The sequence below is a fragment of the Ciconia boyciana genome, chromosome 5 (genome assembly GCF_034638445.1).
Source record: "Ciconia boyciana chromosome 5, ASM3463844v1, whole genome shotgun sequence".
Classification (NCBI taxonomy): domain Eukaryota; kingdom Metazoa; phylum Chordata; class Aves; order Ciconiiformes; family Ciconiidae; genus Ciconia; species Ciconia boyciana.
The window spans coordinates 19,199,535-19,225,085 of NC_132938.1; the positions used below are offsets into that span (position 1 = coordinate 19,199,535).

General features: G+C 34.9%; 1 protein-coding gene across 6 annotated transcripts in view; it reads left to right on the forward strand.

Moving 5' to 3' along the window:
* The window catches only part of SLIT2 (slit guidance ligand 2), a 269,110-nt gene that overhangs the window by 211,292 nt on the left and 32,267 nt on the right, over window positions 1-25,551 (forward strand). For 5 of the 6 annotated variants that reach the window (XM_072861841.1, XM_072861842.1, XM_072861845.1 and 2 more), the window contains 12 exons: window positions 265-408; window positions 1,835-1,978; window positions 3,123-3,289; window positions 4,123-4,255; window positions 7,305-7,373; window positions 9,837-9,908; window positions 10,133-10,204; window positions 11,521-11,592; window positions 14,102-14,265; window positions 19,331-19,455; window positions 19,589-19,686; window positions 21,097-21,236. In XM_072861841.1, the coding sequence (XP_072717942.1) occupies window positions 265-408; window positions 1,835-1,978; window positions 3,123-3,289; window positions 4,123-4,255; window positions 7,305-7,373; window positions 9,837-9,908; window positions 10,133-10,204; window positions 11,521-11,592; window positions 14,102-14,265; window positions 19,331-19,455; window positions 19,589-19,686; window positions 21,097-21,236 (1,400 nt within the window). The remainder of the gene's footprint in view (window positions 1-264; window positions 409-1,834; window positions 1,979-3,122; window positions 3,290-4,122; window positions 4,256-7,304; window positions 7,374-9,836; window positions 9,909-10,132; window positions 10,205-11,520; window positions 11,593-14,101; window positions 14,266-19,330; window positions 19,456-19,588; window positions 19,687-21,096; window positions 21,237-25,551) is intronic. The other variant, XM_072861843.1, reaches the window with a different exon arrangement.

Genomic DNA, 25,551 nt, shown 5'->3' on the forward strand with positions numbered 1-25,551 from the left:
ATGTTCAAGTCTGGCAGCAGCATGGACTGGGTAATTGCCATTATTTAATAACATCTTCCAAAGATTGCTTTAAAAATCTTTACTTCTTTAGTTAACAGGGCATTGAATTTTGCTTTTATTGGTTTGAAGTTGAATAATATATTTGTTGCTTTTACACAATAACTCAGTATCTTGAAATCTATGCAGTCTGCAGCATTTAACAGGTAACTGAGGGTATTTAAAAAAGAAAACATGTTTTTCTCTGTTTCTGTTAATGTGTAATAGAAACCTGAGTAATAACAAGATTACTGATATCGAAGAAGGAGCATTTGACGGAGCCTCTGGTGTGAATGAACTGTTGCTCACTAGCAACCGCTTGGAAAGTGTCCGACACAAAATGTTCAAAGGACTAGAAAGTCTCAAAACACTGTAAGTGTAATTATTTGGGTGTTTTTATTATTCCTTTCTGCCAGGTATTTTTTATAGTAATACTTTATCTGTCCTAAAAACTTAGGAGGATTAGCTATGGATTATTCAAGCATATCTTAGTTTTTGTTCCTATTTTACAAAAAGTTATCATACATTATATGAATTCATTAATTATTAATTATGGATATAGGGTAGCTGAAATTCTTTGTTGTGGTTACTTGACTACAGAAAGTATGAGTCCTCTGAAGTGATGAAGCGGTTGAGAATGGGTCAACATCCAACTGCAGAAACAGAAATGGGAGTAATCATCTGCTTCAAAGCAACAGAATTTTGCACAGGAATTACACATTTTACGTAATGGAGTCTGATTCAATTCAGCTCAACCGTTACTGGGAATTTTGCTAGAGGAGAAAATGATTCTGGTGGATATTGAAATGTGGGAAATTATTCTCTCCTAAGTAATTTTAATGTCATTTCAGCAGTGAAGGCAGGAGTAAAAGCACTATAGATTGAACTCATTTCATTCCTTCCACTCAAAAGAAGATGTTTATACAATCCACAGCTTCTTGGCCTTCTTCAGGGAGCCTGTCCTTCTGATCAGCAGAGCAGAGCCAAGATTAAATGGTCTTTGGAGCTTCAGCTGTACATAGACATTAGGTATTTTTAATAAATCAGGCCTATCGTTTAAAGCTGCTAAAATTGTTAGAAGCAGCTATTCTTAGACAAGAGTGTGGGGAAAAAATATTCATTTATTGATGGACAAGTAGGAAAACAGCAAAATTCAAAGCTCATATGATTTACAGAAATATGAGAGATTTTAGAATAGGTGATTCTTGCTTAGTATTCTGAAATTTTTACTAAAACTTAGAGTCATGCTGAGGAGGAGTCTGGGTAGCCTGATTTCATTTAATTGAAACGCTTGAGAATGTAGTAGAAGTGGTTTCTAGAAGTTATCCTAAGAAAATTCAGGTCGAAGGGGCCTCAGGAGGAGGTCAGCAGGTACAACCTTCTGCTCCATGTAAATAGCAGTTCTGGTGTCATTAGGCTTGGAAACATGAAGAGGGGACTGCTGTGTATCTCTGATTTGGGGAATTTCAATCAATTTAATTTACTGTCAATTAACAAACTCATAATTACTGATTCTTGTATTGAAAGAGAAAAAAACCACAGATGCTTAGGGGAGACACCCCTTGCCTCTGTGAAACCTACCCACCCACCTTTCTGTTTTCCAGTCCCCTCCACGCACACTGCACTCAGTCCCTTCAGCGAGGTGACAGGCGGCACAGGGGTCACTGCACGTGTGGTCCTTCCACCGGTAGCAGTGCTGTCGGAGTCACACCTCTCAGCCCCTGCTCAGGACACCACTTCCTTCAGCTCTGGCCCCCGCTCGGGCTAAGCTGAGAAATGCTGATCCTTCCTTTCTCAGGATGCTGAGGAGCAACCGCGTGAGCTGTGTGGGAAACGACAGCTTCACGGGCCTGAGCTCAGTCCGCCTGCTCTCGCTGTATGACAACCAGATCACCACCGTGGCACCCGGCTCCTTCGATACCCTGCATTCACTCTCTACGTTGTAAGTCACGTTCGTGTTTTATCTTACCCAAGTTTAAACCTCTAACTTTTTGGGCACGTTTCTGTTAATGGTTTACTGTACAATTTCACAGCGTGAGGTAAAGTTAAGGGAAAAAAGAGTTCATAGAAGGATTTTTGAGAAAGTTTATTTTCTGGACCATCTTGGACATATGAAGAGTATGTTTTCATGGTGCCCTTTGATGCAGTGTTAGACTGGTTTCCGGAAGTGCCTGAGAAGGCAGGAAAAATGTCCTGGTTGCCGCCCTCGCAGGAACCCACTGATCTAAGCCAGGGCAGAAACCCACATTTTGGGTAGGCATCGTACCATCGCAGCTGGTCGAATCACCATGTTGTCTGTCTTTCTGCACTGTGCTGTCCGACTATTGTCTTAAATTTCCTCTGCCTACTGAGACTCTTAATTCATACATGTTTTATAATGAAGCTTCAGTCCCATTTTCTATAAGAAGAAGCACCCTTTTAAATTTAAATATAATGTAATTTAAGGGAGGGAAAAGTGGTGAATGAAGCTGCCACTCAGTTTACTGAAGAAATGTTTTTTTTTAGGTAGCATCATTCAGGAAAGTACTTAATCCCCTTTTTACATAAAAAGTGACACTTTGCACCAAGTGACTAATTTGTGCATATTAAGGATGGCATGTTTATAAATAATGGAATTGTCGATAGCTTTGTGCTGAAGTAAGGAGATGCCAAAAGTACTGAGACTTCTAGAAGTAAATTCATTTTTATAACTGGCATGTAATCAACTTAGCTGTCACTTCAGATAGGAAACTTATTCTCTGGAGCAAATAAAAGATGGAAATCTTGAGATGACAAATTAATGGAATAGCTGTTGTCAGGTTAAAGCTAATAATGTAAAGTAATCAGCCTTCATCTCTATATGAAATTATTGCATTATCGCTACAGAGTGGCTTGACAACAAGTCAGGTCTTTGACAGTTTTAAATTATTTCTAAATGAGTTATATCAAGATTCACCACACAGAGCCTAAATTACAGCTTTCACCTGTGGTTTGTACATAGTATTGTTTGAAGAATGGTATTTAAGCTTAGCTTTTTGAAAATAGAAATAGAATACTTGGGATGAAAAAATGGTGTCATCCGAAGTAAACTTTCTTGTGGTTCTCAGAAACCTCTTGGCCAATCCCTTCAACTGCAACTGCCATCTTGCGTGGCTTGGAGACTGGCTAAGGAAGAAACGCATTGTGACAGGCAACCCTCGCTGCCAAAAACCCTATTTCCTCAAAGAGATTCCCATCCAGGATGTGGCAATTCAGGATTTTACATGCGATGATGGTAAGAAAATTAATATTTAAACTTCTTCTAATTTCAGCTTTCATATGTAGAGCTGCATTATTCCCATAGAAATATGCTTTAAATAACTTCATCTGCGCTTTATGCTCAGTTTCTACGTCAGTTTAAAAATCTTCCACCCATTTCTGGATCATCAGCAACCACACAGCTATTGTATATATGTTTTCAATAGTTTTTCTTGCCTATGTTCAGTATTGTAAATCATAATTTAGAGATAATATAAAAATTAAATAAATTGATCAAATGTTGTAGTTCAGATTAGAGTATTTTCAAATGCTGATGCTTGAATCAAGCACTCTTTCAGGTTACTTGATTAAATAACATGCCATTTTGCTTAGTTTGTGACATCCTGAACGTCAGAATTCCCCTCAATGCTGAAAAAAAAGGTGGCTGCTATCTTGCATCTCTCTCATACATGCTTCCATTTATTGCATTATTAGTTTGACAATTTTGAAGGCTCTAACTTTTCTTTAAAGGGACTCTGTTCATTTTTAATAATTTATTAATTTTGAAAATCAACATGTATTTTGCTTTATTAGCTTTCATTTTAAGTTTTGTTCTTTCTTTAATGATCTTTTTTTCCATGTAATAGCATTTTTCCTAGTAAAACAGCATTGTACTAGATAAAGCGTCACTTGAAATGTAAATTCTTGGAGAGGTGGTTTACAAAGATGACTTGAAGTTTTCCCTACCTAGAGATATCATAATGTAGAAATACCATGTTTGCTTACAGGAATTCCAGGTGGGATGTTATGGCCAGTACTGAAGTGACATTTGTATAGCAAGCTTAGCATCTGTTTGTTTTTATTAACCAGGAAATGATGACAATAGCTGCTCTCCGTTGTCCCGCTGTCCTGCAGAATGTACTTGTCTAGACACAGTAGTTCGCTGCAGCAACAAAGGCCTAAAAACTTTGCCTAAAGGCATCCCAAAAGATGTAACTGAACTGTAAGTGGCACACTTTTTTCCTTTTATGAAAAATCTATGTCAGATTTATATTGTCAGGTTCAAGAATGAGGGGAGAAGAAAATGAAGAATTGGATTCAGTAGATCAGTTGAAATTTATTAATATACCACTTTATAGATCTAAAGATTTGCACAGTACCTTGAGAAATTTGAGGTTAAATTTGAGTTAGCAATGCTCTGTAAGTCCCAGAACACTCTAAGAACTATCTGTTACTGAAAAGCTTTAAAAATATATGTGTATAAAATTGTAATCACTCTCAGAATTTATATCCCCAACACTGAACCATCATATAACTCAATGTGGATATCATATTACAATGGGTTAAATTATGGGCAACAGTGAATCTGATTAATCTATGGTCACTGTTTAGGAAGGAATGAAGAAGTTCAATTACATGAAAAAGCAAAAAGAAAACAATCTATTAATGTGTTTGCATATTTTCATAATAAACATGGTTTTGTGATATTTCAAAAAGATAGGTTGTAATAGAAAGTCTTTTCATATAGGCAGTCTTACACAGTCTGGGATGTTTTATTAATCTCTTGATACATTTTTATATGAGATAAATGGTTAAGATTGCATTTTATGAAAAGATATAATTTGAATATGCAGATGGACAGTAACATTGATATTAAAAAGAGCTTGCTACCTCACATATTGTTTGAAGATAATAACTGAATAAGCTATTCATAAGACTAGATGAGTCAATTTTTGTGCATTATGAAGGGAAAAATATAAACCTAAAAATTGGCTTATTCATCTGTTTTGAATCTTGATCAGATAGGTCACAAGATTGAAAGAAATAGAAATTATTGACAAGAAAAAAAGTTGGGTTTGTGTTACATATGGCAGGTATTTAATATTAAATTACTAATGCTTCATAATGACTGATTAATGTGGTGTCTTTTCAGAAGATATCATAACTCTGTATCTTAAGTCACTAAAACAGTTTTATTGTTTTATCATTTGGTATTATATAGAAGATTCTGAAATGTCCACCACTAGTTTGGTGCTCTGTAGCATCCAAAAGCTTTTGTCATTAATGAAGAGAAATTATTAAGAGCTCAAATTAGCACACAGCTATATAAACCTATAACTTATTTCATTAGGTTTTGGTGTTGTTTTTTTTCCTCGAATAGAAGATGACTTAAATATAGTCTGGCCTAATAAATACAAGTTGACAATGTAAGGGCATCAATGAAATGTAAAATTAAGCAGCTAAAGAGAGATACTTTTGGAAGTGCAAGTGGAACCCTGACTGTGACTGAAAACTCATTTGTGTACAATTTTGTATGCTTTAATTAGTGTCTGAGCATGCAATTTAGCATCATTTCAAAAGGATAATGGAGGTGGTTCCTGTTAGCAGTTGCATACTGATTGATTCTTCTTGTTCATTAGCATGCATAACCCTTCCAAGATGTACTCTTCATGTGTTTTATAAAATATCTTAATAGTTGCTTCATTTGAACAAGGAGGAATTTTTATCAGCCAAGTGGATACTTGTAATACTTCAGTTCTAATGACACTAAAGCAATATATCCTAATTTATCTATTGATAAAAGAATTTTCTCAGAATACTTACTCCTTCAAAAAGTTTAAATGTTGTTGGTTTCTTTTTTAATAATTAAGTGTATGAGCCCATGCTCCATTCACCACCATTTATGTAATGCCATTAACATAGTGTAGGCATAAAACTTGTTGAGACATGTATTTTGGATTTGGCAAGCAGCCCGAATGAAGGCATGGTCCAAGGGAAAAAAACAAAAACAAAAACAAAAAACCCCAAAGAAAAAGCTTTTTGATTAGATGTAAATAGTTATTTCCTTAACTGTGTTTCAGCCCATCCATTTAGTCAAGACAAAAGTTTCCACAGATGCTGCAGCATACTTGAAGACATTAAGCTCAAAATTGATCTAAGAATGTCTCTATCAGAGGCTGCTCTTAACTCAAATGTGTTCCAAGTATTTGGATGGCTAAAATATCTTCTCTGTATAGGGATAATGAGGGTGTAGTTTTTACTTGGGTTCCAGGAGACACAAGTAATAACCACCATAATACCACCATCAGCAAGTCATTCGCCCCAGTTGAGAAACTAAAGACCTTTAATCTTCCTGACACTGTCTGCTCCATTTCAGAGAATCAGGTAAATTCAGCACTTGTTATCATCTCTAAACTACTTGCCCTGGTTACATGAAGAGCCCCTCCACTTGCACTTTGTACTGACTGGCTACACTGGAAGCTTTTTAGGCAAGGCTTGTTACCTTCCTTTGCCTGTAACTCAGATGCTGATACGGTTTGATGGCTCTGCACCTGTTAACTCTAAGGATGAACAAGTCTGTTATTTAGAATTATGAGCATGGAAGGAGAGCAAGCAATATAATACAGGAGCTGTAAACCTACAAAGAGGAAAAAAAAAACCCCTAACTTTTCTAGTGAAGGGTGATTGATTACTGTCTTCAGTCCCCAACTTACTCCATAGGAACAGGCTTCTAGTACATCATGCCTGATATATCATGAGGTGTACAGGGAGAAATTAGGGAAGGTGACCTGAACTGCAGGCATGACAAATGCTGTTAGAGCTGAGACAAGCCCTTGCTGTTTCTACTGTAAAGTACTACCTCTGCAATGTCAAGGTCTGTTTCTATTTACAAGGGCTGAAAATCCACACTTAATGTGACTTGCAGACGTCAGATTTACCTTTCACCTGTAGGTGCGTGTGAAATAGACATGGTAAAGATCTCATTTTGCAAAGTCTTTACGAAATAATAGAAAGTACTATGTAAGAGTTGGTTGTTATTAATGTTACTTCATAATATTCATAATATCTGATACAATAGCACTTGGATTTTTGGCTACAGGTCCTCAGTTGTGTCTCTAAAACCCAAAATTTGTAAGCAAGGTTTCTTAAAAACAGAAATACTGTGTATTCATTTGTTATTAACTTTACTGTTGGATTCTAAGATTAGTGGATGAAGATGCTACTGTTTTAATGAAAAAAATAATGCTCTATGTTTTATTTTTCTATTTTAGCTATTTGGATGGAAATCAGTTTACCCTTGTTCCAAAAGAGCTTTCCAACTACAAGCATTTAACACTCATGTAAGTAGTTTTAGAGCAACATTCTCTACTAGAATTAAAAAAACCAAACCGAAACAAAAAACCCTACTCCATTATACCTGGGTTTAGTTATAAGAAAGAAACCATAAAAGGTATCATATCTTTTAGCAAATATAATACCCAACCTCATTTTATAATGGAGGATATTTTATTCTTCCCATCACGTCCTACATATAATACACTCAGTCATGTTTTATGAACAGGGCTATTTCATTCCAGTGATTACATCACAAAGTAAATAAGCAGAAATTATAGTTAACCTGAAAAGAGATGTAAGATCTTACAAAATGTGTTAGGGTAATACAGCATTTTGTTACACAGTTCCATAAAGGCACTAGAAATATTTCATTTACAAAAGGAACATTCTGTGATATGCTTCACTCTGTGGTATGCTTCACGTAGGAATAGCACATACAGCTGTTGTAACACTTGAATGTAACCCCTTCTGTTTCTCCACAATATATGGTTTAATGACTCAAGAAGAGAGCTTGTCTAGAATGCCTTACTCCCAGCTCTATTGCTGACTCACTCTGTGATTTGAGGCAAATCACTAGCTGCTCTGAAATTTATTACCTCTACTTCATGAATGATTTGAATATGATTTCTGTACCTTGTAAGAGTACAGTGAGAGAAACAGGAAGACTGTTGATGTAAATGACTGTAATTCCATGGCCTTTGTTAGGACTATAAAAATTTATACCAGCTGAGGTTGAACTGTGTAACATTCTGAAAGCAGTTTGTGGTTTCATTATAATCAGAATAAAAAGTGGAGGGGAGTAACAAAATCCCTTAAATTTCTTTTTCACTGGGTTTAGAGCTTTGCTGCAAAAATTGTAAATGGTTTGGCATTCAAAAACAAGCACTTGATTTCCTTTATTTACCTCATGCTAGACAAAAGTGGTCACGGTCACAAATTTAGAAAAAAAGTGTTTCCAAAACTTTTTGTATTTTGCAAATAACATCAGGAAAAAACCCTTGCAACATTCTCAGATGTATACAGCGTAGAACCTATAGGAAGTCTTTGTGGATTGTTTAGGGAAGTTATACAAGATCTAACTTGCAGCACACAGAAAATACAAATTTTGGAACCTCAGTACAAGAAGCAAGCGTATAGATTGGACTGTGTGCAGTAACAGGATCAGTGGAGACTGGATATATGTCTAGAGATGAGGTTAATTAGAGTCATAGTGACAAGGCTTCCATCACAGAGGTTAGGTACTCATGGTCTATTTTTGACAAACACAGCCAGAAATCATATAACTTTGCCTCCTAATCAGTAAATACACACAAACAATTTAGCAGACAAATGTAGTACAATAAATTATAGATTAACGGTAAATAAAGTGCAAATAAGATGAGTATTAACAGTCTCTATTTATCAGACCTGTGGGGCACATTATTGTAATCTGTTCTGAATGTATCCTCATACTGCTGTTACAAAGTTGAGAATGTTCATCAGCTGTGTTTGGAAAACCAAAACAATATGCATAGTTCTTCTGTGGCCAAACAAGGAATTGCATATGAGTCTCCTGAGTTCCAGATTAACAAGGAAAATTGTTTATTTCTAACTTTTTCTTTGTCTTTTGAATAGACTTCTCTGTTATACTTGCCTAATATGTTTATTATTATGAGTCAATTGTCTTACATGCTTTCATGAAATTTCAAGGGGAGAAATATGTATATTGCATAGCTATTCAACAGTACTATTAAGTGAAAATATTAAGGTCCCCTCAGAAACAAATGCTGTATTTCACCACAAAATTCAGTAAACAATAGTGAAATAGTCAACATAAAATGAAAACTAAAGCACAATATGAGAATAAAGAACAAGCAGTATTCACATTTAATACAACTTCTTCAAAGCTTCTTTGAAGCTTCTATCTTTGAAGCTACCAGCATACTACTCCAGCTTCCATCATACTTATGCTCAAGGTTTTATTCATTAGAATATTGAACAACAAGAAAGATGTTAAGGCTTTCTCTATAAATCTTAGATAGTGTTCTTTATAAAAATAGCTCTGGGCTTTGATGTCTTCAGCATATAAGTGTTAAGTAGAGTATTAGATTATATTTACTCAGGTGTTATTACAGGGACATGACTAGAATGATTTCCACTTTAAAACATCACTTTAATTTCTATACTTGAGTTCATGTAGGATTGCATTATTAACTCAGTAGCATGATGGACATTGCTGTTGTATAAGAATGCTTTGCACTGCTTTTTCATCTGTGTTGAAATGAAAATGCTTTTCATTGATCAAGCTAAACACTTGCTGGGCTTGTATATGGCATGTGAAAATAAAAATATGTGCTGCTTTAAATATTGATACCAATGATGAAACTACTTCTACTAATAAAAATAATGTGTCTGTCAGTTTAACTTACAGTGTTTCAGGACTGGGGCAGTCATTTTAAGGTCTGAATTTCTGAATTTATTTTTTATAGAGATTTAAGTAACAACAGAATCAGCACTCTTTCTAATCAGAGCTTCAGCAACATGACTCAGCTGCTCACCTTGTAAGTTTATACATGTAACAGTGACTCTTTGGACGCATTACAGTGGGGTTTTTTTGTCTTGAAAAGAAAGGGCATTTACTTGATATTAAAGCTTGCTTGTTGTGGTGGCTGTAAAATAACTTGTTTCCTAACTAGCTATGTGTGCAAAAGCTAGTTTCAGTCATGCTTTGTATTGTTTACTGAATGGCTGGTATACTTGCTGACAGTATTTTATACATTTTCAGAATTCTTAGTTACAACCGCCTCAGGTGTATCCCTGCACGGACTTTTGATGGGTTGAAATCACTTAGGTTGTTGTAAGTATTACTTTTTAACCATTGCTACTTTACAGAATTTTTATTTGTGTACAACACATAGCAAATCTGTAGGAAGTTACTAGATTTTTAAACTTATCAAGTATTTGAGAAGTGATAACTACATAGCCTTAAAAATCTAAGTGGCTTCATTCTGGGGAAGGATACTCTCAAAATGCTGCACAAGATGTTATATGACCCTGGACAACATTGTATATACAGGCATACACTTTTTTCTTTTCTGCTTTTTAATCTTGGCTGTATTTCTTTTTTGTGTTATGTTCTTCCTTGTTATAAGCATTAAAGTCTAACAAAAATGCCATCTGCATAAATTCCTCAGTATATATGAGGGGGTTTTGTAGTTGAATTTTGAATATTTTTATTCCAACAATAAATTCCTTTCTTTGTTGTTTCATTTATTATGGGAGTATTTCCAAAACCTTTACATCATGGTTTACTCTTGAAAAATCAATAAAATTACTTTTAGGTTCCAAGAAAACTTTCCATTTTACCACTAGGAAAAACATGGTTGAAGGGGCACAAAAGAGGACGAAGGAAAATAAAGAACACTCAGTCTAGTTTACAGCTTCAGTTTGTCATTAAGAAAAAAAAATAACCACAAAACTACAAAAATTCTTTCTCAAAAGTCCCCAGCAGAACATGTAATTTTTGCTTCCATTTGGGTAGTGTATAACCATTTAATAGCTTAGTTGGATTAAATGTCTCAAGCATGGCATTATTTAAGTGTGCTCACATAACGTCAATTATTTTATATAAATATGGATAATTTCAAGAACCGTAATTCTGTATGTGTTAGATACACATGTAACTGAATGAATTTATAGAAAAGGAGAGGTATTGTTGGGCAGGTTTGCTACAGGAGAGATAACACTAGTCCCGGTATTGAAGCTTAATAAGGTCTTCAGTTCTTAATCTTTACTATCAAATTAGGGCAATAACCTTAATACTTACATTAATGAACAGTCAATGCCTGTATTTTCTATGAATCCATGAAGAGTGAAAAAAACATATGAACATAATTAATGGGAATGCCTACTTTTACCGACCTTTATTATTTCAATTTAAAAAGTATCATATTATTAACATTTCTTATGAAAATTCAGGATGAAAAAAATCAAGTGACGAGTAGGCTGCCAGTTAGAGCTTAAAAAAAAAAAAAAAAAAAACAGCTGGAAACACTGAGGAACTGGAAGGAGAAAAATGTGAAAAGCTGAAAACTGTTTACCAAAGATGAAATTTGCAAAGTTAACCTGCTGATTTTTATGCATATATATTATTCTGTTCATTTTCTTTTTAAGGTCTTTACATGGAAATGATATTTCTGTTGTTCCTGAAGGAGCTTTTAATGATCTTTCAGCATTATCACACCTGTGAGTATTCAGATGATAACTCTATTTTTTATGTTACATTTAGTGAATTTCATATAGTTGAACAAAGACAAAATGCAAAGGCCTGTTCTGGAACACACTCATGCATCAGCACAGGCTGGGGACTGGCCAGAGAGCTAGCAGCTCAGCAGAAAAATCCTGGGCCTCCTGGTGGGCAGCAAACTGAACATGTCTGCCGTGTGTCCTTACGGCAATGAAAGCTAAAGGCACTCTGGGCTGAATTAGAAAGGGAGCAGCCAGGTGATTGAGGATAGTGGTCACTCCTTTCTGCTTGGCCCTCCTGAGACCACATCTGGAATATGTGTTCAGTTTCTCCAGTACAAAGCAGATGTGTATGAACCAGAGCAAATCCAGGATAGGGGAGATGGCTGGATCGTATGAGCTGTGAGGAGAGGCTAAAGGAACTGGGCTTATTTAGCCTGGAGAAGGAGATGTCAAGGAGGGACCTAATAGTCTTTAAGCTTCTAAGGTGATTATAGCAATGATGGAGACAGATTTTTCTCAGAGGTGCACAGTGAAGAATAAGAGTCAACAGTCACCAGCTGCAACAAGGGAAGTTTGACTGAATGTAATGAAATATTCTTCACTGTGAGGGTGGTTCAGCTTTGGAACAGGTTGCCCAAGAAGCAGAAGAATCTCCATCTCTGGAGATTTTCAGAGCCCTGAAACCCCTGAGCAACTTTGCTCTGACTTTGAAGTGAGCCCTGCTTTGTGCAGGAGGTGAGACTACGTGACCTCCGGAGTCCCCTAAATTATTCTATGATTCTGTGTCGATGTCTGTTAAGTTGACATTAAATACATGGCATCTGATTTCAGAACATCATTTGAGGCAATACTTTTCCTGGTTTTAATTCAATGGGAACCTAGATTAGAACAAGTTACCTATCTAAACCTCATTGTGTTTATGGATAGTTATTAAAACTTTGCTTGCAATTGAGGAGTAAGTTGACTAGTGCCTTTAGATATATCTGGTTTTTATGTTTCTGAACAACTGCCATTGTCAAAAACTTAATTATCTGCTTCTAGTTCAGTATTGGACATTTACATTTCATTTGCTATTTCTCAGAAATTTGATGATACTGATTAAGCTTTAAGTCATTGATAATGCATTCAAATGCTACTATTAACTAGCTTATCTGCATGAAATATCAGTAAAACTTACATAGATTTGATTGTTGTTGCTGCTGTTTTTTCTTAATGGCTACTAGTTATCCTTGCTAACGATCTGATTTTAGCAGAGCAATTGCGTTATCTCAGTTCAGGCTGACATTCACTCCTGCAAATATGGAGTGGACTAATTCTAGGTATTTCTCCATGTATGGGAAGTTCCCTATCACTAGGTCTGATTTTTGTTACTGACTTAAGCCTGACTGAACAAGTATATGTCATTTCTTGTGTTCAGCTGGAAGTACATAGCAATAATTAAGAGAGGGCTTCCTGCTCAGTGTGGCAGAAAAGAGTGTTTCAGCAGTGGTAGTTTCTACTGCCTTTGCTTGCCAAAGATTTTCTTGTATCTCTAGAAGACCCACTAATCCCAAGTTGTGGAACAATCTGAAAAAAAGTACTGAAACATCTGGAGAAGGAGGATGTTCTAATACTGCCATTTGATAGTGTGTGCACATGGCAAGATTATCTGTTGAAAGTTCTATGATTATTGTATTTCTTAAAAGGAATGTGAGTACATCTTTATAGAATAGCACAATGCTTCTATCCTCCAAATTAATTACACAACATATCATTGTTCTCAGAATTTTAAGGGTATTTATAGTTTTTAGCAGAGAAAAATAGACACTTAAAAAGCCTTTACAGAAATTAATTCTGAAAATCTCTAGCTAAATTGTTTTTAATTAAAAAAAACCCCCCAGTTTATTTAAAGAAATGGATTTGCTTTCATAACAGGGCAATTCTTACGTAACTACCACAAAGCTAGGATAATATAGTTTTATTTACTTATGCAGCAAAGACCTCTTACAGAATTCTGCACATAGCTGTCAGTTCAGTGGGAGCACTCCAAAGAGGAAATAATTAAATCAAATTTGGAAGCTTAGAAACAGATGGTTGGTACCAGCCTGGGAGTCATAAACTGAAAGGAAAAATATCAGGGTGGAACTCTGTGAGGTTTCCTTGGCTGCTTCAGAAGAAATACTTTATTCTTGCTAACTTAATTTCCCAATATCAGTTTCATTCAGCTGATGCAGGTGATCTTGGCCATTACATACCAATGGTGACACAGAGCTAGTTAGTATTAGCCCTCCAAAGTTCACACATAATGCAACTAAGAATAGCTGGGTTTCTGGACCAAGTTTACTGCTAAAACTGTCACTTCCTGATTTAGAACCCAAATCCAGACACTTCATGCTCTTAGGGTCAATTTGGTGGAGGGAGGGCAGGTTTGTGGTTTGAAGGTTTTTTTGCCAACCTGTTTTCTGGATTCTTTTTAAAAGCACTCATTTAAAACTTTATTCGCTTTTTGTTTGTCTGTTTTCCATAGGGCTATTGGAGCAAATCCTCTTTATTGTGATTGTAACATGCAGTGGCTATCTGACTGGGTAAAATCAGAATACAAAGAACCTGGTATTGCACGTTGTGCTGGTCCTGGAGAAATGGCAGATAAACTTCTTCTCACAACTCCTTCTAAAAAATTTACTTGCCAAGGTACTGTTGTTATTTTTCTTTTCGAAGTGTCAGTTTTGAATTTTTACAAATAGTTGAGCTGTGAAGTAAGATTTCTGTGTGCTCTAAATACATTTATTGTAGCATCTTCACTCAGCCTTGTCATCATTCCTCCTCATACTGAGGGATGTAGCCATTGGTTCCATTCAGGAACTGTATTTCTTTTAAAGACTTCAATGCCTATTTCTTTTCAAACAGTAGATGGAGAAAAGTCTTTGGACTTGCAGTACAGTATTCCTCAGTACATGGATGTACATAGGTAACTTGGTACTGTCTCAGTCATGAACTACAATTTAAACATCTACACTTCCCTTAGCCAAAGAATGTCCTTTTCCTTCAGACTGTTTACAGTAAAATCTGTAAATACATCCATAATCCTTGCAGTCTGCATTATCTCAGTGGCATGTAATTGCATTAATATGTCCAGAATGTTTTCACTGATATTTCAGAAGAGAGCATAAAAGAGTAGATAAAGGGATGTGATTACCTCTATAGAGGTCTCATTCTAAAATGTTGTTGTACGGGGAGGTTTCTCAGAGTTTGGACCAAGAGTATTTATCTCCATGTTGGTACCAATGTTGCTGGCATTTATATCACAACTTACATTATTTTCTGTCAATGCCTAGGTTCTTTTTCTGAACCTTACTATTTTTTTGTAAGAAAAGTACCTTTTTTACTCAAATGTGAGAGAGAACTTGGTTTGTTTTACTGTTTAATCTTCCTCTATTCCATCCATTTCTCCCTTCTTAAATATTTTGAAAGCACAGAAGACTTTTGCTGTAGCTTCATTTTTCATGGTCCTGATTTAGAAACATTGAAATCCCCAATTGAAAAAAAAAACCCCAACAAAATTTATGGCTTATACTTGTAAGCCATTACTAAGCTTATAGTTATTTCTGAGGCATCAGATAAACGATCTTAAGTCTTGTAGAAGTAACTTATTCTCACAGTCTAGGTAATCATCAAGCTATTTTGACTTATTCATCTGTTATTGTATCTTCACAAGTGAGCTTAATCACTTCGTAATTTCGTCCTTAAAAAAACGATGGGACTTTGTTGGAGTTTGTCTTATCCAAAGTTGTTTTTTACTGCATGTTCATCCTATTTAGTCTGCTCTCCTTAGGCTTTTTGTCAAAAAACTTTTTTTGTCAACAAAAACCACTGGAACCCATTTTGTTGCATGTGATGCCAGTGAATTGTCTCTCCCTCCAAATCTTTCTTGCAATTTTTCAACAGTACATCTCTGAGGTCATGCCAGTGTACATTGCATATGAAACTCATCTGTTGCAACGTCCCTTAGTCTGATTTTAGATAGGACATTTGCTGGCCAATCTGATCATTTGCTCTACAAGCATCCACTGAACATCATTGCACATGTGCTCTTACTTGTTGTAGGTAATAAGTGAAAGAATATTTGCAGGAACATGAAGGACTTGTCCAGCTCTGTCACTTTTAAAAACTGTATCACCCCTGCCTACAGTCATTGTTATGTTTCTGTCAGACAATCCAGAAAGTATGTCTTGCTCCCTCTTGCCCATCAGAAAACATCCTTTATATTATTATGCAGTGTAAGAACTGTATTTGTTTCACTTCCAAGAGTGGTGACCTGGTATTATGGATACCTTTGAGAGAAAATAATTTTTCTGCCACTGTCCTATGAAGATGCTCATAATTACAGATTGCAAATCAGCAGCTTTTCAATGACATGATGGCTCTGTAAGACATTATGTGTCTGTTACTCAAAGATAAGTAATTTTATCTTTTGCTTAAAAATGAACTGCTGAATAGAAATTAGGAAGATACTATATTCCTATTAGAACCAAAATTTTAGGCTATGAGTGAGAGGACTGTTTTCGGATATATCTGTTCATGGTCTGCTGTTGTGTATATATTTACAGGAAAAGAGTGGTGTGTAATTCCCTCTTATCGGTATCTCCGGATTCAATTGAAAGTGAAATGGGTGCTTGAATTTCACTTACATAATGAATAGTTCCCAGTGAAAATGAGCATTTTAAAATGAAGTCTCATCTCAGTTGTAAAGCTCCATAAAATCACTGTACCTTACTCTAATTTTATGAATTCTTTTACTCCAGGAATCATCCCTTAGTATTTTCTTCTTTCAGTTGGTTTTCTAGGTTTATGGGTGTTTTTTTCTTTCTTATATGGCCTCTAACAGATTCTCAATCTTTTACTTTTACCCCTTTACCATCCATGCCCTGCTTCTAGAGATTCCAGGGCCTTGTGGTTTTCTGATACCAGGTAAGGTTATAAGTAGATCTGGAATGGGTGATCTGATTGAGAACGGACCTTCTGACCTTCCTTTTGTGTACCTCAAGAAGACTTCTTTCCTAAGACATGCATGTTTACTGTTTGTTTTCCCCTTTTATGAATTTACAGCTGACTCTTCATTATATATCATTTAACATATTGTATGAACAGTTTTGTTACTTTAAAAGCCTGGGTTTGAGGTCTGAAAATTATCTAACTGAAATGATTGTTTACACTGCATTGTACTAAAATCAGTGATTTCATTAGCAGTTTTAGTATAAGTGACTCAGTGTAGATACTGATTTTGAGGCCATATGCAAGAGAGAATAGGAATTCCTGACTCATAAAAAGTCAGAGCCTAAAGTTTTTCTTGCAACAGGTTTCTCTAGAAGCTAATTTTGAGAGGGTTAGTGTCTTGTTTTTCTTCAAAAATATTAGATAGCTACATGTGTGCGTGTTTGTCAATAAAATACGGTTAGTTTTTTACTGTTTATAAAAGAACACTGCTTATTTTTCTTTTATTTTAAGTATTTTTTTCCAGTTAGGGCTTATTCAAGAATATATATGTCTACAATGTGAAAAACTAAACAATAGGTTATGAAGCCAGTTCTTTTTCATATACAAGTCTTTTTACACATGCAAACAGAGGAAAGGAATGGTATAGTGCAAATGAAAATAGGTTCCAGAACTCACTTTCCATTAGACTTCAGTAAAAATATCTGAAACATTTCCATTTTTTGATCTTAGAACTGAAGAATGATAAATCAAAATGTTAATTTTTATTGGATACTGCATATATAATAGTTTGAAATAAACACAGCACAAAATCAGCTACAGTGTTGTTTACTATCTTGTTAAGACTTAGGTTCCCATTTTCTGGCTCTGTTTCAGAAGTGAAATTTAGATTGCTAATCCACTTAGGAAAATAACCTTAGTTACTGAATGTTTTTTAATTCATGCCAAATAATTAGCATTTTATTGCATAAGAAGTAGAAAAAAGGATATGATGTTCAGAATAAACAGCTGAGGCAAGGAAGCATAGACTTCAAGGCTACACCACAGTGTTAATTTTTTATTTTTTTTTTTAGTATGTGCCTTATTTTTTTCACAGAACCTCTTAACGTACTCTAGCAATAATCAGCAATAGTCTAGAGTACACAGGCAGGACTTTCTAGATGTTAATTCTATGGTGTTTGTTTCAACTGTTCTACCTCTGCTGTTTGCTGGTCTAACAGAAACTTGAATCAGGTATAGATTTCTTTTTCAAAATAAGGTAATGAAGACAAGAATAGTCAATGATCCATATAGATTGTGTCTTTTCTTATCACAGATTACTGTGTTCATCTCTTTGGATTTGCTTGCAAGCTGTGACACAGAAGGATTAAGAAATCTAAGTTTAAAAAAAAAAAATCAAAACCCATATCTCAGTAAAAGTGCCCTGTTAGCTCGGAAAACTTTGCAGTCTGGCTAATTTTGAGTAAAACCTGTTATGAAACAATCAGGCAGTTCCACCAGTAGGTCTCAGGAGTTTGGGGGTTGTGTCTAGTTAGAAGAAATCACTGGTTATTCCTTAAAATGTACAAATCACCTGTGGATAACTAAAGGGTTTTTTCATAGGTGAAATCTGAAATCAAGCTGGAGGCAGTAATGTCATCAAGCAATAGAGCTGGAGATAGTAGAGAATGTATGTTCATTCTCTTGATAGGCATTTGGCCAAGTCACCCCTGTTTTCTCTTACAGTAACCAATCTTTTGTCTATCACAAAGTGTATGAAAATGAATAATTATTTATATACAGGTGATTTCTAATTTTTAACAAATAACCAGTGATTATTTTGGTTGTTTGACCAAAAAAAAAAATTTAAAATTGATGGTTCCTAACTTGAAAATTCACCATGAAAAGGCTGTATTAAAATTGTGAAACAACAGAAAAATAAATAAATCTCTAAAAAATATTTATATAATAGGGATAAGATTTATGTAGGCCAAAGCTCTAAGTCTGGCTTCTGAAACTTAAGATTTTATCAATATTAATTTCTAAATTCTGTTGTTATAATCATTAATATAAAAACTAGACTGCAAGCATGGATTGCAGCCTTCATTTGCACACAGATTCATGGTACAGTTTGCATTATTTGTGGGCTCAACTAATACAGTAATGCACAGAACTGTGGCTGGCTCCATAAGGGAGCAAGGTGCAAGATAGAGCTATTTATGGTGAGATAGCTTAGACAATGCAATTTACATTACAGCTCACAGATGTTCAACCAATTTACAGGTAATTTTACAGGTTCATTTTGCCATCTCTGTGATCCTGCCGATAAAAAATAAATTAAAACAAAAATACATTAACAATAGTGGTCTCAGTAACACCATCAATGGCGGGATTGCAAACTGTGATAGCCCTTTTTCTCATAGGAAATTTTTAACCGCTAAATAGACCAAAGCTGAAATTGTATTCTTCATTTTGTTAATACAAAGGGAAGGTAATTATCATGCATCAGAACTGTACAGATTTCAGAGAAGGGGGACATCGGAATTGCTTTGGGGTCAGCTTCTTTTAAAAAAAAAAAAGTGATAATTAAACCAAAAATACAACACCAAATTTATTTAGTCGTGTCAAAAGAATTAAGGACAGTCCAGCATTCCGTTCATCTAGAAACACCACAAAGTCTAATATATAAATTTCATTTTAAAATTTAAGGCAACGTGGCAGATATATCCTGTCAAATATAAATTAATAGTTGTTTGTTTCTGACTATCGAATTTGTATTTTTAAGGGCCCATGGATGTTAATATTCTTGCTAAGTGTAACCCCTGTTTATCAAATCCATGTAAAAATGATGGAACCTGCAACAATGATCCAGTTGACTTCTATAGATGTACTTGCCCATATGGTTTCAAGGTAGGTACTGAATGAAGAGCAAAAAGCTTACTGCGATGTAAGCTTCTCCTTAACAACCTTTACGTTTTATTTGGCTCCTTTCCACTAGTGTCTGTATTTTCTTCCTAAATTACAATTGTTGTTCCCTGCATAGGGTCAAGACTGTGATATTCCCATTCATGCTTGCATTAGTAACCCGTGCCACCATGGTGGAACTTGTCATTTGAAAGAAGGAGAAAAAGATGGTTTCTGGTAGGTTGTTTTTAATTGTAACAACAGGATGGAAAACTACTGAGTTTTATATGCTGAAATAATTTTGGTGTTAATCTTTGGGTTCTCTGTGTTTGCTGGTAAGTGCACCACAAAGGCAGATTTTCAGTGCTTCTGAAGTTTTCAGAACATGTTGTCATCCTTGGAAAGCTTCTAAAGCTTTGAAACTGTTAAAAACAGTAACAAATGATTGTGATTAGTTAAGGCATATCAGGTCAAGACAACATAGTATTGACTCCATTATGCTAATTAATAGCTAGCTAGATCCCTGCTGAAAAAATCTCACAATTCATCTGTTGTCGTGTGTATTACTTCAACAGACAGCATGTAAATGATAAAATGTAAATCCCAGTGAAACGGAAAATTAATGATTCATTTGAAACTCACTATGCCAGCAGATAAACATGCTGTGAGCATTTTTAATCTTGAGTTATTTAATCACACAGTACAATTACTCCAGATGTACTTCATGAATTATGAAATAAAGTTCTTTAGCATTCTTATGTGAAATTATTAGTCATTTAATAATCTACACCTCAAGCTTGTTAGAAATGACACTTCAAAAAGATACAATTCATTATCCTGCAATTCATTATGACATTATTCTTATTTTTTAATCCAAATTCTGCCCAAAGATTAAATAGTTTTCTATTAAAAATTAAGTGTATACATCTTAATACTATGCCTCTAGAATTTAAAGTGACACAGTCATGTCTCAGAATTTGACCTTTTTCATTTATTTATTTAAACACTACCTATTTTGAAAATCAAAGCAATCTTATAATCAAAGCCACAGAAATTATACATAGTGCATATTACATGAAAATGTATGTGTAGTCATGTTTGAGTGATCTTTTACTTTTACTATCTATTTTGATGTATTTATTTTGTATAAAGCAAAAACAAATTACTGCTTTGAAGAGTTTATACAGGCTTTTTTTTTATATATTAATGCATGTATTGTGCATGGAACGTTCAACAGAGCTTTATATTGGTGCATTTAACTGAATGATAGTGGAATACTACTATTACATACTAATCCCTGATTCCACAGTCTTTTCCATGTGTTTAACTTAAAAAAAAAATCACTTTTCATAAGAAATATAATCTAATCTTATAATATAAAGGTAGCACACTTTTCAAAAGGAATGTTCAGTGATTTAATTTAAGAAGCTCCTTAAACTAAACATTAAGGTGCAAATTCAGAGGCCTTTTTTCTGTAATTTAAAATATGAAAAATAAATGTTTATTATATGGTGTTTTACATTATGTGAACCATGTTGCTTTATGGGATAGTGATTATGAATTATTGTACCTATTAATTACAGACCTTCTTGTCTGGTCTCCCCAGCTAAAATGTCCATGTGGTTAGTTTTGTTTTCTGTATTACAGGTGCACTTGTGCAGATGGATTTGAAGGTGAAAACTGTGAAGTAAATGTTGATGACTGTGAAGACAATGACTGTGAGAATAATTCTACTTGCGTGGATGGAATTAATAACTATACTTGCCTTTGTCCACCTGAATATACAGGTAGGGGTATAAGAGAAAGTACAGGTAATTCAAGAATTCCTAGCAGGACAGTAATATTTTTCAGTTTGTAGGTGGATTAGTAGTTACTCTACAATTGACTTAAAGCCAGGTTTCCCTCCATATTTCTCTCCTATATGGTTTGTAGTCAAACATAGACTTAATGCCCACTCATGAATTCCTTTGTTAGTTTTGAAATTACAGCATTTTGGTATTTAAAAGATCGTTCAAAATGTGTCCCTCCCTACTGTTTACCTAACCCAGACACCTCAATGAGGAACCTCTTGTAGCTGTAGAAATCTGAAAAATACTCTGCTTTTATCCTGTATACCTCATGTTACTAACAGGGCAGAAAAGGGTTGGTCTGTGCCGGTAGGGAACTGAATTTGGCACCCCTGGGTGCTGTCCTGCCCTCTGTTAGAAACATCAATGCAGAGTGTGATGCTTTCTGTTCTAGCAGGGAAAAAAAAAAAATCATTAGAGAGCATCTAATGATTTGTTTCTATCAGTTGGCAGCCAGGCCAAAGCGTTCCCCTCTCTTTGAGACAGAGGGTCTCTTGCTTGCTGTCATCATCTCTGTGGGAACGGAGAGTAGTTATAACAGCAGCACTGGAGAACAAGAAGTAGGATTTGTTGTTTACATTGATCTGTTTTCTGTCAGCTCGTTGACCACTAGGAGAACACAGAGCTTAAATTCACAAAACCATAATTTGAAATGCATAAAAAAGAAATGTAAAATCCACCATAACTTGTGAATTAACTCTACTCAGTGTATCTTTACTTTGATCAATCCTATTGCCTCTGTCCAATGAGTTTTTCACTGTCCTCAAGGAGCACTAAATTTGAGCTCTGGAAAACTGGGAGGAGAGGTGAACTCCTGAATTAATTTAAATTATTGAAAACATAGCTAACTCCTTTTTAATCCAAGGTATTTTCCATCATTAGTTCTACAACCTATTGTATTGCTCAAATGTTTTAGAGTATTCAAATTTGAAGTCAATACTTAAATCTTGGAAACCTACAGTGAGTGAAGATGATAGAACACAGGTATAAGAAATACAACTTCATAATCTAATATATGTATTCATCCAGTACTTATGCTGCCTAAATGTTTGGTAGAAACTTCCCCATACAGCATAAGCTACAATACCTATAGCAATACTGGTTAAAAGTATAAGTAGCTAGAATAAGGTATTTAATAATAAGTGGATGGTCCACATCTGGAATAACAGACATAATCTTCTGCTTAGACAAAATACTGTTTTGCCAAGTACTGATACCTTAATACCTAAGAGCAATTGACAATTCAAGCCTTAGAAACAAATAATAGGTAACAGCATCAGTAAGTAGAGACTGGTGTTTTCTATTTCTCCTATAATTATATTTCAGCTGTATGCGAGTCAAGCGTCAGCTCCCCTGGGATCATTTGCTATCTCCTTTAAAAATGTGATCAGGTATTCTACTGTGTAGGCTGGAAGAAAGCAGACCAAAGTCACATCAGTCCAGTATTCCTGTTCAGTGGCTTCATGCTGAGAGGTTTCATTTATCTGTTAGCTACTAGAGAATTCATTTGCACATGCATTCCTCCTCTGCAGCTTTGCAGGTGTTTTTACCTGTGTCATTCATTTCTTCATTTTCTAGATGCATTTAACTGCTCAAGTCAATAGCTTGCTGTATTCACAGTATGCCATGGGAAGGACTGTTTTGTATTAAATATCCGTGGAGTGGATACAAAGGCTTGTTTATATGTGCTAGCCTAAAACTTTGATTAAGTGTACCTCTTGCATTTCTGTAGTATTGTAAATGAAATGTACATTTTACTTTTACAATTGAAGCAGCAATTGTAGCATTTCTCTATACATCTGTATGGTTAGAGCAAAAAGGAGAGCATAAACATTGGTAACATTTTTGATGTTTGTATTGCAGTTGTGCTTCAGTCAAAATACAAGAAAGTGTATTTTTTAATTTGATTCATAATTGTGCATAATTCTAAAAGGAAAATACTATGAGTTTACATAGCAAATGTTTTTGGTTGCTAACTGTAATTCTTTCAGAAAAAGATACTTGCTTTTACAGATGCAATGCCTGCTCATAATCACTACTGAAGTCAGTAGGTCATGTGAATAGGTGAGAATCTTCTCACCAGCTCTAAAATAAATCAAAACAATCTACTGGTAATCAGTAAGTTTAGCTGTTCTGTTTTTTAAAAAATGTTGAGAATTTACACTATCTCATCAGATTTTTTTCAACACCTTAGCAAAAACAAAGACATATGTATTTTTTGAAACATACAACACCAGAGCCTCAACTCATTTTATAGATAAGTTGGGCAAAAATTATAGCAAAAGTTCAGGTTTTTCTTTCCACAGGATACAGAACAGAATTTTACAATATACTATCTACCTTACAAAGCATCTGAGGATAGGACACAATGTGTGAGCTCCTAAATCGTTTTTGAGATTAATGGTAAAGAGAAAATATAAAACATTGAGCTAGTCGAAGGCTCTTCACATCCTTCATCCTTGATCTTGCCTAATAATTAAATAACCTTCAGTGTTGAGAATTAGACTGACATTAGTCTGGACACATCAGGATCTAGAAATGGTAGTGTTCAGAATATAAAGTAATCTTACAGTTACCTCAAGTATGTATGAGGTACCAAATTATTTATAGGATTATTTTTTTTTCCCCCTCTGGCCTATAGCCCGATTTGAAAGATAAGTAACAGAATCCCTGTCCCGTATGGATACAGTGATTTTAATGAGGAACTTTGTAAACATTTGGATTTTGGTATCTGTTCTAACAGGTTAAAATTAGATATGCATATTGCTAATGTGTTTTTTTATGAAAACACAATGAATTCATGTACTAGCTGGGCAAAAGTAGGTTAACAATCAGGAAAACAGGCTATATATTCAGTAGGTAAAAAGATTTTTAAATTCAAAGGTACTTACCTTGAGCTCAGAAAGTCCCTGAGCTGAAAGTTGCTGGAGACTGGGACAGTATACATACCAGGAAAATACCACCGTAGGCTTGTCCTGTTCTCTTTTAATTCTGTTGGCAATACTTCAAATTGTCTGCGTTCAAGATGTCACAGCATATATGTACTGAATGTGGAAGTGCACCAGCCCATTCTGGGTGAATGGTTATCTGCAAATATGCTTTACATTCCAGTAGCACAGTATAAGGAAGAAGGCAGCTGAAACCTGCTGGTATGAAATGTAAATCATTCTGCTTTAAAGTTTTATTTTCATGTGGAAGGCTTGTTAGAATCTCAAATTAACTCTGAAAATACATACAAAAACTGTGAAAAAAGTTGTAAAGAACATTGCAGTGCAAAACCAAACAGTCACTTTTTGACTTTTCTAACAATCCCTTGAAAATGGACACTTCTCAAGTACGCAGTGTTGATTTAAAAACAAACAATTAAAAAAGCTTATTATTTTGTTGCTTAAGAATCAGGAATCCATTTTTCTCTGCCTCAGTTAAGTTTTACAATTACTTCCACAGTTAAAGGTGGAAAGACAAAGGATGGTATTTGCACTGTAGTATGAGCTTTCTTAAGATGACAGACTGTAACTCTGAAACAACAGTAAGCAAATGGAATCAGCGGACACTCAGAGTGTCTGATGAAACCTTGAGAAATAAAGCATTTAAAATACCTCACTATGTCCTGCACTCTTTAACCTTGCTATTCTCTTAACATTATCATCTCCTTTATTTTAACCTCAGTCTAGTAAATTTCAGGTCATTTTATGTACATTCTATAGATTACAGATGATCATTTCTCTTGCTCATTATCATCAGTCATTAGATCACAGATCTAATTGATCCAGAAGTAAAACTTTTCTTATGCCACTAGTGGCATGTACTTCTTACCTTTTCTGTTTGTTTTGCTCTGCTGTAGGTGAGACTCTGAAGCTTGCTTCATTTTGCTATATCAAACTCTCTGCTGCTATAGTTGTGCATTAGCTTAATGTGCTATTCTGTTGTATTACAATGTAAAAAGTCTCTTGTCTCTTCTGTCTTTGTCACTGCAAGCTGCTAATCTGAATGAAGTGGAAAAAGGTCAGTTGTCTTTTAAGCCTATTTTCACTTACTTTGGTTTCTCACTTTCCTTTCCTTAAAGGTGCATGGATTTCAGTTCTTACAAATGATCAAATAATATATAGATCAAATAGTATATAGATATAATTTAGAAAGCTCACTGCAAATTCTCAAATTAGGCACTTGGCTCTTGCTGTGAATACGTGTCAGAAGAATGTCATTGAAGATGCAGATTGCTGTGCAGGAGTACTTTAATACTACCTTCATTGTC